This window comes from Megascapheus bottae, chromosome 12 (genome assembly GCF_031878675.1).
Source record: "Megascapheus bottae isolate mThoBot1 chromosome 12, mThoBot2.hap1, whole genome shotgun sequence".
NCBI lineage: Eukaryota > Metazoa > Chordata > Mammalia > Rodentia > Geomyidae > Megascapheus > Megascapheus bottae.
In genome coordinates this window covers 11,744,682-11,760,367 of record NC_143520.1, presented here as the reverse complement: position 1 = coordinate 11,760,367, position 15,686 = coordinate 11,744,682, and the positions used below count along the sequence as shown (strand labels likewise).

Genomic DNA, 15,686 nt, shown 5'->3' with positions numbered 1-15,686 from the left:
ATATTCTATCAAGGAGTTGTATCCCAGCCCTCAAATTGATAAATATTACTTCCATGTTCCAATCAAGCACTGGGGACTTAATATGAAAACACATTTGTGTGTGTGTGTGTGTGTGTGCATTTGTTCTTAATTTTGTAGTGCTGAGGATTAAACTTTAGGCCTCTTGGATGCAAGACATTTCCTCTACCACAGAGTTGCATACCTAGACCATCAAAACCAGAATTCTTACCTTGAATGAATGGCTCCAAAATGGTAAAAACACAGGCCTGTGATGATAATGATGAACAAAGGACCTAATGGTTCCAGGAAGTACAAATGAGCTAGGAATAAATAAACAACACTTGAAATGGGCCTTAAGGGACCATTTTAAATTTTCTAAAAGGAGAAAATGTAGGAACATGTGTTCAAGGAAGAGGGATCAGCATGAAGAAAGCCAAGTGTGTGTGTTGTGGCGGGGCGGGGGGATAATAAGTAGCTAATCGATGTGCTAAACACATAGTTCATCTGTAAGCCAGGGTTGGAGTTGTTCATAAGACCCCCAAAGAAACTGTCTGGATTGGCTGGTGTTACACATCTAGAAATAAAACTGGTGTAAAAACTGACCATTGGGCCAGAAGTTTGGCCTAGTGGAAGAGTGCCTGCCTCACATACACGAAGACCCAAATTCGATTCGTCGGTACCACATACATAGAAAAACAAGCTGGAAGTGGTGCTGAGGTTCAAGCTCTAGCCTTGAGAAAAGTCCTAGGACAGTGCTCAGGCCCTGAGCTCAAGACAAAAAACACAAAACAAAACTTTGACCATTTAACATAGCAAGAGCCTATGAAACTACCATAAAAAGGATTATTAATTGCCAAGCAGAACAAATCTAGTTCTTACATTTATTAACCTCAAATTAAGTTCCTACATTTATTCATTTGCATTGAATTTATTAATTTGTTGAATTAGTTGCCAGCTCCTCCATATTCTTAGCTCTTAAGGAACCTAATAGCTAGAGACTTCATTTGTTTAAGTATTTATGACAATAAGACACAAAGTGAGACAAAATGTGAATTCCTATCCCCAAAATAACTAGATCAAAAGGCTCAAAGTGTTGTTCAAGTGGACTATCACTTACCTAGAAATGTGAAGCCAAGTTCAAAACTCAGTATCATATTTTAAAGAAAAGAGGAAAAGAAAATATAGATCTAGTCCAAACCAAAAAAATCTCTGTCCAACATCCAAGGGTCACCACTATCACCCTTGCTTCACATTCTCTCACATCTTTATCTATATATTAATGTGTATTTTAAGAAGATATTTTCATGTGTCTGCAGATAACCTATTTTGTAACCATGTTTTCAGTCAATAATTTCCATTTTTTTTCATGTGAATAGCATGGATGAACACCAATGGACCAAAACCCTGGCTTCAAAACAAACCGAAGTATTTTACAGCTAATCAGCTAATGTATCCAAACCAAGTCCTACGTTACTCAGTTTTCCTTTGCTGTCACAAAATACTGGAGATAATCTGCTTAAAGGAGAAAAAAAATATTTTTTGGCCCTGGTCAACTTGTTCTCATAGAGAAGAATTAAAGGGCTCAGTGGATCGCCATAAATTTTTGCGCTATGCGGAGAACGTTTCCCTTCATGGAAGTGAGCCACAGAGGGCCAAGCCGGCTTAGCCTCCGACGTGCAAACCTAGACGGTAAGGAGCCTGGCGTCTGGCCTTTTGCTTTTTCTTTAAGCAGCAGTGCTTACCCTGGCTATGGCCACCAGGGGGAGCTGCAAGCAAGCGAACTTGCTCTCAACCGCGAGAGAACACGCCCGCGATGGTTCTTGTCCCACCTCGGGTCCCATAGCCAGGCGCTGAGGAGGGCGTGCCCTCACTTCTGCGGGCCTCACTTCTACTTCTCGCGAGTGCGACCGAGCCCCGCCCCTCCCTCGCGTGCCCTTGCCCGCTCCCGCCCCTCCCAGTGGCTCGCGGCAGGGGGCGCTGTCGGCGGCGTCGCGGCGGGGCCGGCTGCCCCGGCGACGATCTCCCGGCGGGCTGTGCGGCCCGGCGCTCGGGTGGCTGGCGAGTGCCACGTCCCAAGTGCTGCTACGCGGAGGAGCGGACGGCGCGCGGGGCGGGGAGCAGCGCGGACCCCGGCTCGGCCGCAGCGATCGCCCGCCGCCATGGGCTCCTCGCAGAGCGTCGAGATCCCGGGCGGCGGCACGGAAGGCTACCACGTCCTGCGGGTGAGGGCTCGGACGGTGACCCGGCAGCTGCGGGGCTGGAGGCGGGGTCCGGCCGCGGGGAGGCGGAGGCCCAGCCGGGCCCGGTCCTCCGCGGAGCGCTGCCCGAGCGAGGCCAGTCCGGGGAGCCGCTCGCGACCCGCCTGCCCGGAGCAGCCCGAGCCCGGGGGCCGCGGCCGTGCGGGACCGGCCCGGGAGCCTGGCTTCCTCCCCCGCGAGCGGCCTTCCGCGCCCTCCGCATCCTTCGCTTCCAAACTCGGGGAAGGGCCCGGGGGCGCCGTGTCTGAAGGGGTGGCGGGCGGGCTTCGGGGTGCCCGGGAAAGCCGGCCCGAGCCTGCGCCGGGGCGGTGTGGACGGCAGGGGGTGCCCGGAAAGGACCGCGAGGCTGGAGCAGGCAGACCCCATGGCCCCGGATGAGGTTTGACGGATTTCAATCTACTTGATTTTTTTTTTGGGGGGGGGGGCAGCACTTTCCCGGCCTCCGTATCACTCCCGACCCTTGCAACCTTCCCCTCCCACGTTTCCTGGACCGGAAACTTGCCTTGTGTTCTTTTTCGGAGGAGACGGCCGAGTGTGTGGTGGAGATTAAGATGCAGATGCCCGGTAGGTGGTAGAGCTAACAGGGAAGGACGTTTTAAAACAGCTTGGGTAGATAGAAAGCCAGCATCCTCAGGTGCGGGGTGAGCCCGGCCTGGGCTTCCCACCAGGAGCCTGGAGAGTTTAGGAGCGGTGACACCTGTGTGAGTGGTAAACCGATGGAAAGATCGCCCCAGTCTGCAGTGCCGTTGAAGGAGGAAATTGAGCGTCACTACTCGTGGCAGTGCCTCCCTGGGCAGAGCATCTTCACGGAGACCGCGCATTTCTTAATGTGGGGCCTCAGGTCTCACGTTTTAGGTGCGCTTTCTCAAATTACCCAGTTGGTTGGGTAAGAGGGCGACGATTGGTCGTCTGATTGCCCGCTCCACTAAAGATACCTCTCGTGTCTACACTAGGTAAGAATGTTTTTTGGTTTGTTTGGTTTTTTTTTTTTTTTTTTTTCTCCTAGAAAGGAAAAGTAATCCATAAAACAACCTTAAAGCTTACCTAGTCTCTTGAGTTAACCAAACTCCCGAGAGAAATGGGAGAAAATGGTCAGATCCTAGAAAGGAAGTTGAAATCGTGGCAATTACAGTGATATACTCTCTGTTACCTGGTCGGAATTTGAGTAATCTCCTGTGAGGGTATATTATCCATTTAACAGCTAATTTTCAAATGACTGGCCCTGCCTTTGAATCCTTGGAGATTTGTGATTCTTTCATAATATATACACTCAGTGAAACACATTAGTTAATGAGCAGAAAAACAAATCAGAGTGAGGTGGCCCAGCCCGTAATCCTAGCTCCTCAGGAGGCTGAGATCTGAAAATGGAAGTTCTAAGTCTGTCTAGGCAGGAACGTCTGGGTGACATCTCCAGTTAACCACCAGAAAACCGGAAGTGCCGTTGACTCAACATGTTAGAGCGCTAGCCTTGAGCAAAAAAAAACACCTCAGGGACAGTGCCCAGGCCCTCGACTTGTAGGGGGAGACAGCCCTTCAATCAACAAGACTTCAGATTTACACTTTCTTTTCTTTTCTCCTCTTTCTTCCTCTCCCCCCTTCCCCCTTGTTCCGGCTCTCTCACTCTCTCCTTTCTTGGTTCCAGTGCTGAGGCTTGAAATCATGGCTCAAGCACTATTCTTGAGGGATGTTTTTGCCCACAGCTCCACTTCTGGTTTTTTTGGTGATTAATTAAAGGTAAGAATCTCATGGGCTTCCCTGAGCAGGCTGGCCTTGAATTACATTCCTCAGATCTCAGACTTCTGAGTGTCTAGGATTACAGGCCGAGCCTAACTTCAAGTCTATTTTCTTTAAGTAGGTTCACCTTAGTAAATCAGTGTTTCGGTATACTTAGTGCAGATGTATTGTTAATATATAAACTGATTCTTAGAAATAGAGACAAAGCTGGGTGTAGTGGTACAGTTTTGTAACTCTACCACTTGGGAATCTGGGACAGGAGAATTTTAAGTTCCAGGCTAGCCTGGGCTGCTAGTGAGACCCTGATCAAAATAACAAAAGGAAACTTCAAGAACAACCTTAGTTAGCAATCTGTGCGAGGATTCTAAAGGGAGCTTTGATGAGCATCTAGCTTAGGAGAATGTGAGTTCTTAATCTATTCTACCTCTTCCTTGGAGGTCCTGAGGATAAGGCCCAGGACCTTAAAAATCACTACCACTTAGCCACATTCCCAACCTGCTCTAACTTCATAATTAGTTTCCTAATCTTTGTGTTCAAGAGAGAAATACTATGTAAATTTTAATATGTAAAAACACCTTCCTTTTATTTGTTATTGCATAATTGTACAAAGGTTTGTTCCACTGTTAGATTATTGAACTTATAAACCAGTTTGGTTTGTAAGTCAGTCAACTATGTCAGGAGAATCTTGAGTTCAAATCACCAATGCTTGCTTGCTAGTTCTAAACTTATTTTGCAGTTTAAACCAATCCCATGGCCATTTCCTTACTAGTAATTTTTTTAAAAAATCGTGTGAATTTTGAAATGCCAATTTCATATCCACTGCTGTTTCATTATTATTTCATGAATTCTCATAATAGAATGTTGAGCTCAGCTCTAAAATTTTTCAGAGGATAACTTTGAGATGGATCCAGAAATGGCTTTGAGTGCTTCCTTCTTTACATATTTTTTGTAATTTTTGAAGGCTCTAGTGCATACCGTCACATGCTTAATCTTATTTGGTGGGTTAAATTGGCAGTCTTTCCAGAGCAGCACATAGAAATTTGACTGTGCTTTTGGTTAGCTCCATAATGGTTTGTGGTATTATAGTGTGATTAAGCAGCATTTCCTAGGATTGAACCTTTTTTCTTCCAATCTTTTACTATGAATAATACTAACAATCTTAAATTCTACTGTTTATTTTCACTTAAGATATACATTTACCACCGAGTATGGTGGTATACACCTGTAGTTCTGGCACTTGGAAATTAAAGAAGGTGGATCATATGTTTGAGGCCAGCCTGGGCTACATAGCAAGACATTATCTTAGGGGTGGGGAGGAATATATACATATATATATATGTATATGTATATATATTTATGTGTATATATATGTTGCATTTCCTCATTACTGAATTTTAAGGCTTTACCTAAATATTGATCTTTGTTTTACTAAAATGCTACATTGTTTCCTGACTCTGTTCATTAGAGAATATTTTGGTAAGTTCCGAAATTATAACAAAGAGCCTAAATTGCCTATAACTCTACCACTATTTAGAGGTTAGTACAGATGAAATAATTTTTTTGCCACTTACCTGTGTAGCAAAAGTATGGCCAAAAAATTAAATTGTGCTGGTGATTCACATTTCTAGTCCTGGCTACTTAGGGGGCTGAGATCTAAGGATCCTAGTTTGAAACCAGCTCAAGCAGATAAATCCAAGATAAAGTTATCTCTAATTAACCAGCAAAATGCCAGAAGTAGAGTTGGCTCTGAGTGGTAGAGTACTAGCCTTGAGTAGGGGGGAAAAAGCCAAGCAAAAGGGGTAAAGCCCTGAAATTCAAGCCTTAGTACTGGCAAGTGCGCGAGAATGCACACGCGCGCACGCGCACACACACACACACACAATGTATATTATCTTTCCAATCTAAATATCCAATAGCTGCTCTATTTATTGTTTTTTTCATATATTTTTATTGTAATTAATAGAAGGGTTACATTATATTCACCAGATAGAAGGTGCATTACTTCACATACATTGATACCCTTTCTCATGTCTTGGTCCCCATTTCCCTCCCCCTACCCTCTATTTATTGTTAAATAAATCAAGGCATAACAACTGACTGGTATATTGTGCATTCAGTGAAACTGTGCTTCAAACATCTTGTGTATATGCATGATACACTCAGGCAGGAAGATTGAATATGAGTTCCAAGAAGCCTTTTAGAGATATTGCATTGCTTCTGGACCAAGAGTGTAGCCAGTGGTAGAGTGATCAGCTAGCATGAGTTAAGCTCTGGATTGGATTCCTGGGTACCACATACACAGAAAAAGCTGGAAGTGGTGCTGTGGCTCAGACAGAGGGCTAGCCTTGTACACAGAATGTTCAAGGACAGTGCCTAGGCCCCAGGACTGGCAAAAAAAAATAAATAAATAAACTAAAAATAAAGAAATAATAAAGATAGTACTTCAGCTTCCCTTTGAACAATGGTCAGAATCCATGTTCTCTGTGTTTTATTCAGGTTCTCTGATGTGAGACAAGTAGTGTTAGGGCTTTTCAGTTTATCTAGAAGTTATTATAAGTGTCTCCTAAGTGGAAGGTGTTGAAAATAGATTTCTTGTTTCATTTTGTCACTGTCAAGTGAGCCCCAAAAGGCTCTTTTCAAAATTACACATTTGCCTACAACGGAACCTTTTGCTTCTCAATTAAAATAGTCAGTTTTTTTCTATGTTGAATACCCTGAAATGTGAGTTAACTGAAGATATTAAAAGAGCCAGCTTCACACCAGTGTGGGGACCTTGGAACTGTTATGCTTGCTCTTCTCTGTAGTTCCTCCAGGAAAGGTTTTGAATGATGGATGTTTTGAAGGAAGAGGCACGATGTGTGGTGAGACTCCAGTGTAATAACAGGTCTTCATTCCCTGAGCCAGTTCCTGCAAGCCAGAGCAGCACTGAGGTGCTCTAATCAGAGGGAAAGGTGGCTACAAGTGGGATTCCTTCCTTCCTGTCTTCCTGCTTTCCTGCCTTCCTGCCTTCCTTCTGTCTTTCCTTCCTAGACACCCCTCTTCCCTTTCTTTTTGCTGTGGGGCTTGAACTCTGGGCCTGGGCATTGTCCCTGAGCTCTTCAGCTCAAGGATAGCACTCTACCACTTTGAGGCACTGCGCTATTTCTGGTTTTCCAGTGGTTAATTGGAGATAAGAGTCACAGACTTTACTGCCTTGGCTGGCTTTGAACTGCAGTCCTTAGATCTCAGCCTTCCTTCTTATCCATATTGGAAAGAGTATATAATCAATTGGATTATTTGATGTTGTTTTCTAGAAGCTTTTTAATTTTTTTTGCCAGTCCTGTGCTTGAGTTCAGGGCCTGAGAATTGTCCTTGGACTTTCTCAAAGTTTAGAGCTCTACCACTTGAGCCTCAGCACCATTTCCGGCTTTTTTTCTATGTATGTGATACTGAGGAATCGAACCCCGGTCTTCATGCATGCTAGGCCACTAGGCCAAACTCTCAGCCCCTTCTAGAAAGCTTTATTAACCAAACACTGCCTGAAGATTCTGCCCTATGCCTAAAATTATTCTCTTCATAAAAGGCTAAGTCCTTGAACTCATACACATTTTTAAAAATTATTGTCAGGGGTAAAAATTCATTTTTTTAAAATTTTCTTTTAATGTTGGGTTGATTACAGAGGGGTTGCAGTTACATTCATCAGATAGTGGGTACATTACTTCTTGAACATTGATACCCCTTCCCATGTTTTCTCCCACTTTCCCTGCCTCCACCCCCTTCAACTCATCTTGTTTTTCCCTTATCATCCTAGTTTCAAATACACAAATAAATGTATATACAATATACCAAGTACCAAAGTCAGATACAGTAACAACATGAGATAAACCTTAAGGAGAAAAGAAACAAGAGATATCTTCACATAGTACATTAAGAACAGCAATCACAAAGATAAAACCTCTTGTTTCCATATCCTACAGTTCATTTTGTTTAGTCTCATCCTATATGACCATTGTGATCCTCTGCTAGTATAATCCTGAATGTATACTAATTGTTACAAATGAGGGAAACCATGGAACCTATGTTTCTTTGGTCTGGCTTACTTATTATGATGAAAATCTATTTACTAAAGCCATGCAACTCTGTATAAATGAGCCTTTTACGGGACACTTTCAAGAACTTTGACATTAAACTTGAGCTTTCTGTTCTGAGGCCTTGGTAGTACATCCTCAGGACACCCACAGGGACCTTGGTTGGAGTGAGGAGCAGATGCTCACTCAGTCAGTACTGGTTCTACTGCTTCTGGGCCAGACATGTAACAGTGCTTTCTGATAGTTCCTCTGAAATTTTCATAAGGATGAGTAACCACTAACACCAGTAGATTTATTTTGCTGGCCTTAATATTCCACAAGGATCAGATTATTTTGATTGAATTTTACTAATAAATTATTAACAGTCTGAACCAGAAAATATTTGTGAACTCTTGGAATGTGCTTTGGAAATGTGGCTGAATTGCTGAGGGAGGTATGATTATCAAGTGAGATGACTTGTTCCTTTTTTCAAGTCACACTTTTCATTTCAGTTTACTATAACCTATAAAGGATGGTGCTGGGCTTTTATTCTCTCCCTCCCTCCTTTCTCATCACCCATGTTTTTTTTCTAGCACCAATGAGATCATTCAGAAAGGTTTTCAAAACTAAAGAACCATGTCATCTTGTGACATGAACACACTGAGAGACTGTTATACTAGACCACCGAGACCAGACTTGGGAACTGGATTTTAGTCCCTGCTTCATCACTTTGTTGCCCATTTGTGACTTTCTGAACTTTGAAAACAATTAACTGCTGTTAAGTCTCTTCATTAAAAATTTAAAATACTGTTGACCTATTCATTATCCTGTAGATACTGATTATCTTGTGTGTTACGTGAGATATTACATGTAAAGTACTTAGTGTAGAATCAGGGATAAAAAATGCAGTTAAATGTTAGATAATACCTGATTGCTAACATTCCTCACTCCTGAGTACCAGTGGTATAATGGCCATTGTAACTACTTAAAACATACATTTGAATCAGGTCTGACCCATTAATTCTAATCTTTGGAGCACATATACATATGTGGTGCCTGTTAATTTTGAAGGATCCTCTGGTTTGGTTTGGTTTGCTTTTGTGTTGGTACTAGGGCTTGAAATCAGGGCCTGGGTGCTGTCACTTAGTTTTTTTGTTTTGTTTTAATTCAAGGCTGACACTCTGCCATTTGAGCCACAGCTCTGTTTCTGGCTTTTTGGTAGTTAATTGGATATAAGAATCTCAGGGGCCGGGAGTTTGGCCTACTGGTAGAGTGCTTGCCTATCATGCACAAAGACCAGGGTTCGATTCTTCGGTACCATATATGTAGAAAAAAGTTGGAAGTGATGCTGAGATTCAAGTGGTAGAGCTCTAGCCTTGAGAAAGTCCAAGGACAATGCTTAGGCTCTGAGCTCAAGTCCAGGACTGACCAAAAAAAAAAGAATCTCAGAACCTCAGAGAATCTGTATGCCCAGGCTGGGTCTGAACTAAGATACTCAGATGTTGTCATCTTTCTGAGTAGCTAGGATTATAGGTGTGAACCACCAATGTCTAGCTGTCTAGCTGAAGTCTGATTTTATTGTACTACATTTGCAAATCTTTTTCCATCATTTTGATTACGTAATATGCACCTATTGTATCATTGAAAGGTTGTTTTTTTTGGTTTTGGGTTTGGGGTTTGGGGTTTTTAGTTTTGTATGATCCTGGGGCTTGAACTTCAGGCCTGCATGCTGTTCCTGAGCTTCTTTGCTCAAGGCTAGTGCACTACCACTTGAACCATACATAGCTTCACATCTGGCTTTTTGATGGTTAATTGGAGCTTCACAGAATTTCCTGCACAGAGTGGCTTCAAACTGCAGTCATGGATCTCAGCCTCCTGAGTAGTTAGGGTCGCAGGTGTGCACCTCTGGTGCCTGGCAATATGAGTGATTTTGTGTGCACTTGGGGTTGTTCAGGTGTAATGACTTGGCATCATTTAAGTTGAGTTTGTTTGCTCTTTTATTTAACATTTCTATTACTTTTAAAGGCCAGGAAGATAGTAGGATAGACAGCGTCATTATGTGTTACAAGAAAGGACCTGTGATACAGCAAAACTCCAGTTAGCCTCCTGTGTTCAGAAAGTAGCATGACATTTCCTTTCTATAATCCTTCCTTTTCCAGTTGAAGAATTAAAAGAGAGAAGAGGGTTGGTGGGGAGTGACAAATATAGTATACAGTAGTGTTATTTGAACTTAGTTCTGGAAAACAGGTGGATGCTGTGCTGGTGAAACTGTTTTTTTTTTTTTCTTTTGGTATAGGTACTAGAGCTTGAAGTCAAGGCCTGAGCATTGTTTTGGGATTATTTGCTCCATATGAGTGCTCTCCCACTTGAGCCACAGCTCCATCTCCAGCTTTTTTTTTTTTTTTTGGAGGGCGGGGGTGGTATGTGGGAGAGATTAATTGGAGATAACAATCTCATGGACTTTGCTGCTTGATCTGGCTTCAAGCTGTGATCCTCACATTTCAACCTCCTTGGTAGTTATAAGTTCTAAGTAGTTATAAGTGACTCTTATAGATAAGAGCCACTGACATGCAGTTTGTGATCGTTTATTTTGATTAGATTGAGAAACACCTAGGAGATAAGAAAAGCATATTTCTGAATCGGATAGGGAAGAGGGGAAAACAAGATGAGGGGCGGGGGTGGGGAGAGGGAAATGGGGACCAAGACATGAAAAAGGGTATCAATGTATGTGAAGTAATACACCTTTTATCTGGTGAATATAATGTAACCCTTCTATTAATTACAATAAAAAATATATGGAAAGAAAAGCATATTTCTGAAAGTGTCTGAAGATTTCAAGGGATAGATTATGGGGTCTCTGACCTAAAAAACAGATTTCTTCTTTCATGGGCTCAGAATTTGATTTACATCATTGTGAGGTAGTGAAAAATAGTTGGGTCACTGGTGATATATCTTTGGGTGCTGTATTCCCTTTTGCTTCTTTTTTTTGGGGGGGGTGAGAGTGGGGAGGTGTCATGGTGCTTGAACTGGGCCTGAGAGCTGTCCCTGAGCTCTTCAGCTCAAGGCTATCACCCTACCCTTGAGTCAAGCCCCACTTCCTGTTTTCTGGAGGTTAATTGGAGATAAGAGTCTCAGGTCCTTTTGTGCCTGGGCTGGCATTGAACCTTGATCCTCAGATCTCAGCCTCTTGAGTAGCTAGGATTACAGGTGTGAGCTACCACCCCCGGCTTTGTCTGCTTCTTGTATTTGATGACATGTACTGCTCTTGCAGAACTCCTGCCTTCAATGACACCTCCTTCATAAAAATAAACCCTACCTCCCTTAAGTTTTTAGGTCAAGTGTTTGGTCACAGTGGTAAGTAAAGTAACAGTGAGGTATTATAAGAAGAAGGGAAGGAAGGAAAGCAGGAGGAGACTAGCTCTAGTTCAGGACTCCACATCCTTGCCAACACTTGCTGTTGTCGTTTTTTATTTTTGCTGTTCTAGTGAATGAGAAGTAACATCATGTGTGGCTTCTACTGCACCCTTAGTGATCTATACTTGTTCAAGACTTGTTCTTGTTATTGATACCCTGTTGGATATGTAGTATATCTTTCCACTATCTTAATTGCTCATTCCCTTTCTGAAATGCAAGTTCTTAGTGTAGTGCAGTAAATCAGTTTTTGTCTTTTTAAAAAATGGATAGAGGATCTGAGCCTTGATCCTGTCGAAATACTTCAAAGCTTTATTAAAAATGTCTGGATGGGCCGGGAGTTTGGCCTAGTGGTTGAGTGCTTGCCTAGCATGCACGAAGACCCAGGTTTGATTCCTCGGTACCACATACATAGAAAAAAGCCAGAAGTGGTGCTGAGGCTTAAATGGTAGAGCTCTAGCCTTGAGAAAGTCCAAGGACAGTGCTCAGGCCCTGAGCTCAAGGCCAGGACTGGAAAAAAATAAAAAATAATAAATAAAAAAAAATAAAAATGTCTGGATCCCCATGAAACCCTACTACACAAGGTTTACCACGAGGCCTGGGCAGGAATGGGGTTGATAAGCTTCATCATGCACAAGATCAGGAGTGCTGGGAAAAGAAGAAAGGCTTTGAAAGGTTCCACTCCTGTGCCCTCTCGTGGCCATCATTAACCAACTCCTTGGAGTGCAGAAGGTGAAACATCAGTCGGTCAGTACATCGAAGCGAGCTTTGTTAGATGAGAACCCAGAACACAGCTGTACACACACTTGTAGGACACCACTTATTATGTGGCAAGAATAAAATGTGTCAGTAAGATGCAAAAAATATATATATATATATATATGTAATTACTGCCCTTTTTCTTTTTTCTTTTTTTTGCTGTTTTAGGAAATTTGGCATTCTTGAAGTTTTGTTTTGTGTGCTAGCCCAGGGATTATACTCAGGGCCTGGGCTATGCCCTTTAGCTTTTGTGCTCAAGGCTGGTACTGTACCTCTTGAGCCACAGCTCCATTTTGAGCTTTTTGATAGTTAATTGGATAAAAGAACCTCATGGACTTTCCTGCCTGGGTTTTTTTTTTTTTTTTTTTTTTTTTTTTGCCAGTCATGGGGCTTGAACTCAAGGCCTGAACACTGTCCTTGGGCTTTCCTTAAGGCTAGAGCTCTACTACTTGAGCCACAGCACCACTTCTGGCTTTTTCTGTATGTGGTACCAGAGAGTCAAACCCAGGTCTTTGTGCAAGCTAGGCAAATACTTTACCACTAGGCCAAACTCCAGGCCCCCTGGGCTGCCTTTGAACCATGATTCACACATCTCAGCCTCCTAAGTAGCTAGGATTACAGGCATGAACTTACAATCCTTTTGACTTTTGGATCTGCTGTCCATCTGAAACTTATTTTTAAGTAAATCCATTTTAAAAAATGATGTGTCTAGCTGGGAGTGGTGACTCACGCCTATAATCCTCACAGTTTGAAGCCAGCTCAGGCACTAAAAAGCCCGTGCATGAAACCTGAAACTCTCCAATTAATCACCAGAAAACCAGAAATGGCACTGTTGCCCAAGGGGTAGGGTGGTAACCTTGAGCTGAAGAACTCAGGGACAGTGCCTAGGACCAGAGTTCAAGTGCCACAACTGACAAAAAGTATCTCCCCTTCCCATCTAATGCTTTATTAGTGTGTGTGTGTGTATATATATATATATATATATATAACTACATATATAGTTATATATATACTAATATATATATTTATTTTTTGCAGAAGGTTGGAGGGATTTAATACATTATTGCGGAAATAGCTATGAAGATAGTGGCTGGTTAGAAAGATTACCCACTCAGGTGGTGATTGCGGTTTGGAGAAACAGCTTAGAATTTGTGGGCTCCTATCATAGACTAGAGATTTAGCATGTATTTCATACATTTTATCACATTGAATAGGTGCCGTTATCCCATACTTGAAAAAGAAAGCTGAGCCCAAAGCAATAAACTTTCCTAAGCTCAGACAACTAAGATGGCAAAACCATGATTTAAAATCAAGTCACTGTGCTCCAAAGCTCTATTAGTCTTTCATAGTGTGTGTGTGTGTGTGTGTGTAATATGTATAGATACATATGTATAATCTTAAATGTAAAGTTTTAAAATTAACCTGTTCATCTTAAATTGCTGTGGTATTTGGCCCAGTAATAAATGTTAAATGGTCTATGAAGCTAAGTATATGTAGACTTTTTAATTAAGATGTGTTGAAGGAAGCAAAGGTAGAGACCAAGAGCTCTTATAAAGGACAGAAAGTACTGAGGTAGTCGCTGATGCTAGTGACATTAGGAGCCTGAGAGATTTTGCCAGTGTGTAGTGTTGCAAGAAGAATTTACCTGTGTGATGTTCAGTTTATCTTTCCATACTGTGACATACAAGGAATTTCCTATAAGGGTATTAGAGTCAAAGCTAGCATTTTTCTAGGGCTTCCTGTGCTGGTTTCATAGCAACAATTAAGGCACCACTATCTTGCCAAAATTGCACTGGTTACTAATGACGTAAATAAGTTTGGGGAAGAAATTAATTTCAGGGTTCATTAGAAACAGAGAGGAAATTGATGTAGCAAATGAAATGGAAAAATAGAATCAGGGAAAGGATTAAGTTTATTTTAAAATACAAACAGCTATTGAATTCTTTTTGAGTTACAGGAACAATACTTCTAATAATATTGGAAACTTTCCATTTCAAACAAATACTTTAAACTTTATACTTGAGAATGTGGGATGAACTCTCTGAGTTGATGCTGACATTACAGAAGTACTGTTACTAGGCTTTTTCCCTAAAAGGTAAAACTTTTAGCAACCTTAGGGGAGAAATCCAAAATCAGTCAGTAAACTAGGGTTTTTTTTTTTTTCTGGTTAAAATGAGATGATAATTAGTGGTCATTTAGTATTCATATTTAGGTAATCAGGGAAAGAGAGACTGTTGAGACCCTGTACTCTCAGGGGCTTCTAAGGATCGATCTGTTCACATGGAGGCACTTCACATCTAGTTGGTACTTTGATTACTGCCTGTGGGCCAGTAATGTGACTCAGTCTCAGCTAGCTATGACTTGACTTTACTTTTCTAGTAATAACTCCTGCCAGCCATCTAAGGCTGAGAAGTCTGATATTTGGAGTGCTAGACATTTTATTGGATAGTAACTAAAGTAACAAAGAACTGCCATATTAGTAAACTGGGTATAAAGAAACTCAACAGTTGTACTGGCTATTTTTGCTAGAACTAAAACTGTAAATAACGAATCCCAGCCAGACACAGAGGTACTTGCCTGAAATCTCAGCTACTTGGGGGGAAAAGACAGGAGATTATAGGCCAAGCCAGTCCAGGTACATAGTTAAACTGGGCTCTAAAAGTAAGCCAGTGTGTTTCATGCTTATAATCCTAGCCACTTGAAAGGAAGAGGTAGGAAGAGCTCAGTCTGCTGGCCAGGGAAAACATGAGACCTATTGAAAAAAAGCTGAAAACAAAAGGAAGTGGGGCCTGAACTCCTGCCTATATAAATAATCCCTTTGCTGTTTTACTTATGAAAAGGACTTAGTCTCACAACCATATGTAAAGGCAAGATCAAGCAGTAGTGTAAGTACCAAAGCATCTTTCTAATGTATAAGTATTTACTGTGTCAAAAGAATACCTAGTTTTTGTTCTTCTGGGACAATGATTGTGCGATTTGGCTTGAAACATAGACAAGAGGTAACGTTAATGTAAAAGTGATGGAATTGTAAAACTTCTGAAATTAATTGGCAATCTTGATACTTGCATTAGGGGAATTTGTTGTGGGAATGTTATCTAGTCTAAGAATAATTAGTAACTGAATAGCTATAGCTTTATTGATGGATGTGTTATTATTTGCATAGCCTACAGATAACCACTGCAGGTGTGTGTGTGTGAGTGTGTGTGCGTGTGCGTGCGTGTGCGTGCGTGTGCGTGTGTGTGTGTGTGTGTGTGTGTGTGTGTGTGTTGTGCTGGGGGCAGCCCCCTTGGTCTTTTTTTTGTGCTGGGGGAAGCCTCTTCAGGCTTTTTGCTGGTTAATTCAAGATAAGATTTCTCTGCCCAGGTTGGCTTTATCCCCAGATCCTCAATTCTTTAGCTTCCTTGAGTAACTAGGATTATAGACACGAGCCACTGGGGCTTCATAATGATTAACTGTTTGCCTTCCTTCTGCTTAGTGA

At 42.0% G+C, this 15,686-nt stretch overlaps 1 protein-coding gene and 1 pseudogene across 1 annotated transcript in view; both read left to right on the top strand.

The window, feature by feature from the left end:
* Window positions 1-2,064: 2,064 nt before the first annotated feature.
* Window positions 2,065-15,686, top strand: part of Gorasp2 (golgi reassembly stacking protein 2) — a 31,762-nt gene continuing 18,140 nt past the window's right edge. Inside the window, exon 1 of the mRNA XM_090342658.1 lies at window positions 2,065-2,222. Within this exon, the coding sequence (XP_090198784.1) occupies window positions 2,160-2,222 (63 nt within the window). The 5' untranslated portion in view covers window positions 2,065-2,159. The remainder of the gene's footprint in view (window positions 2,223-15,686) is intronic.
* LOC150056223 (ATP synthase F(0) complex subunit j, mitochondrial pseudogene) lies at window positions 11,990-12,293 on the top strand (annotated as a pseudogene).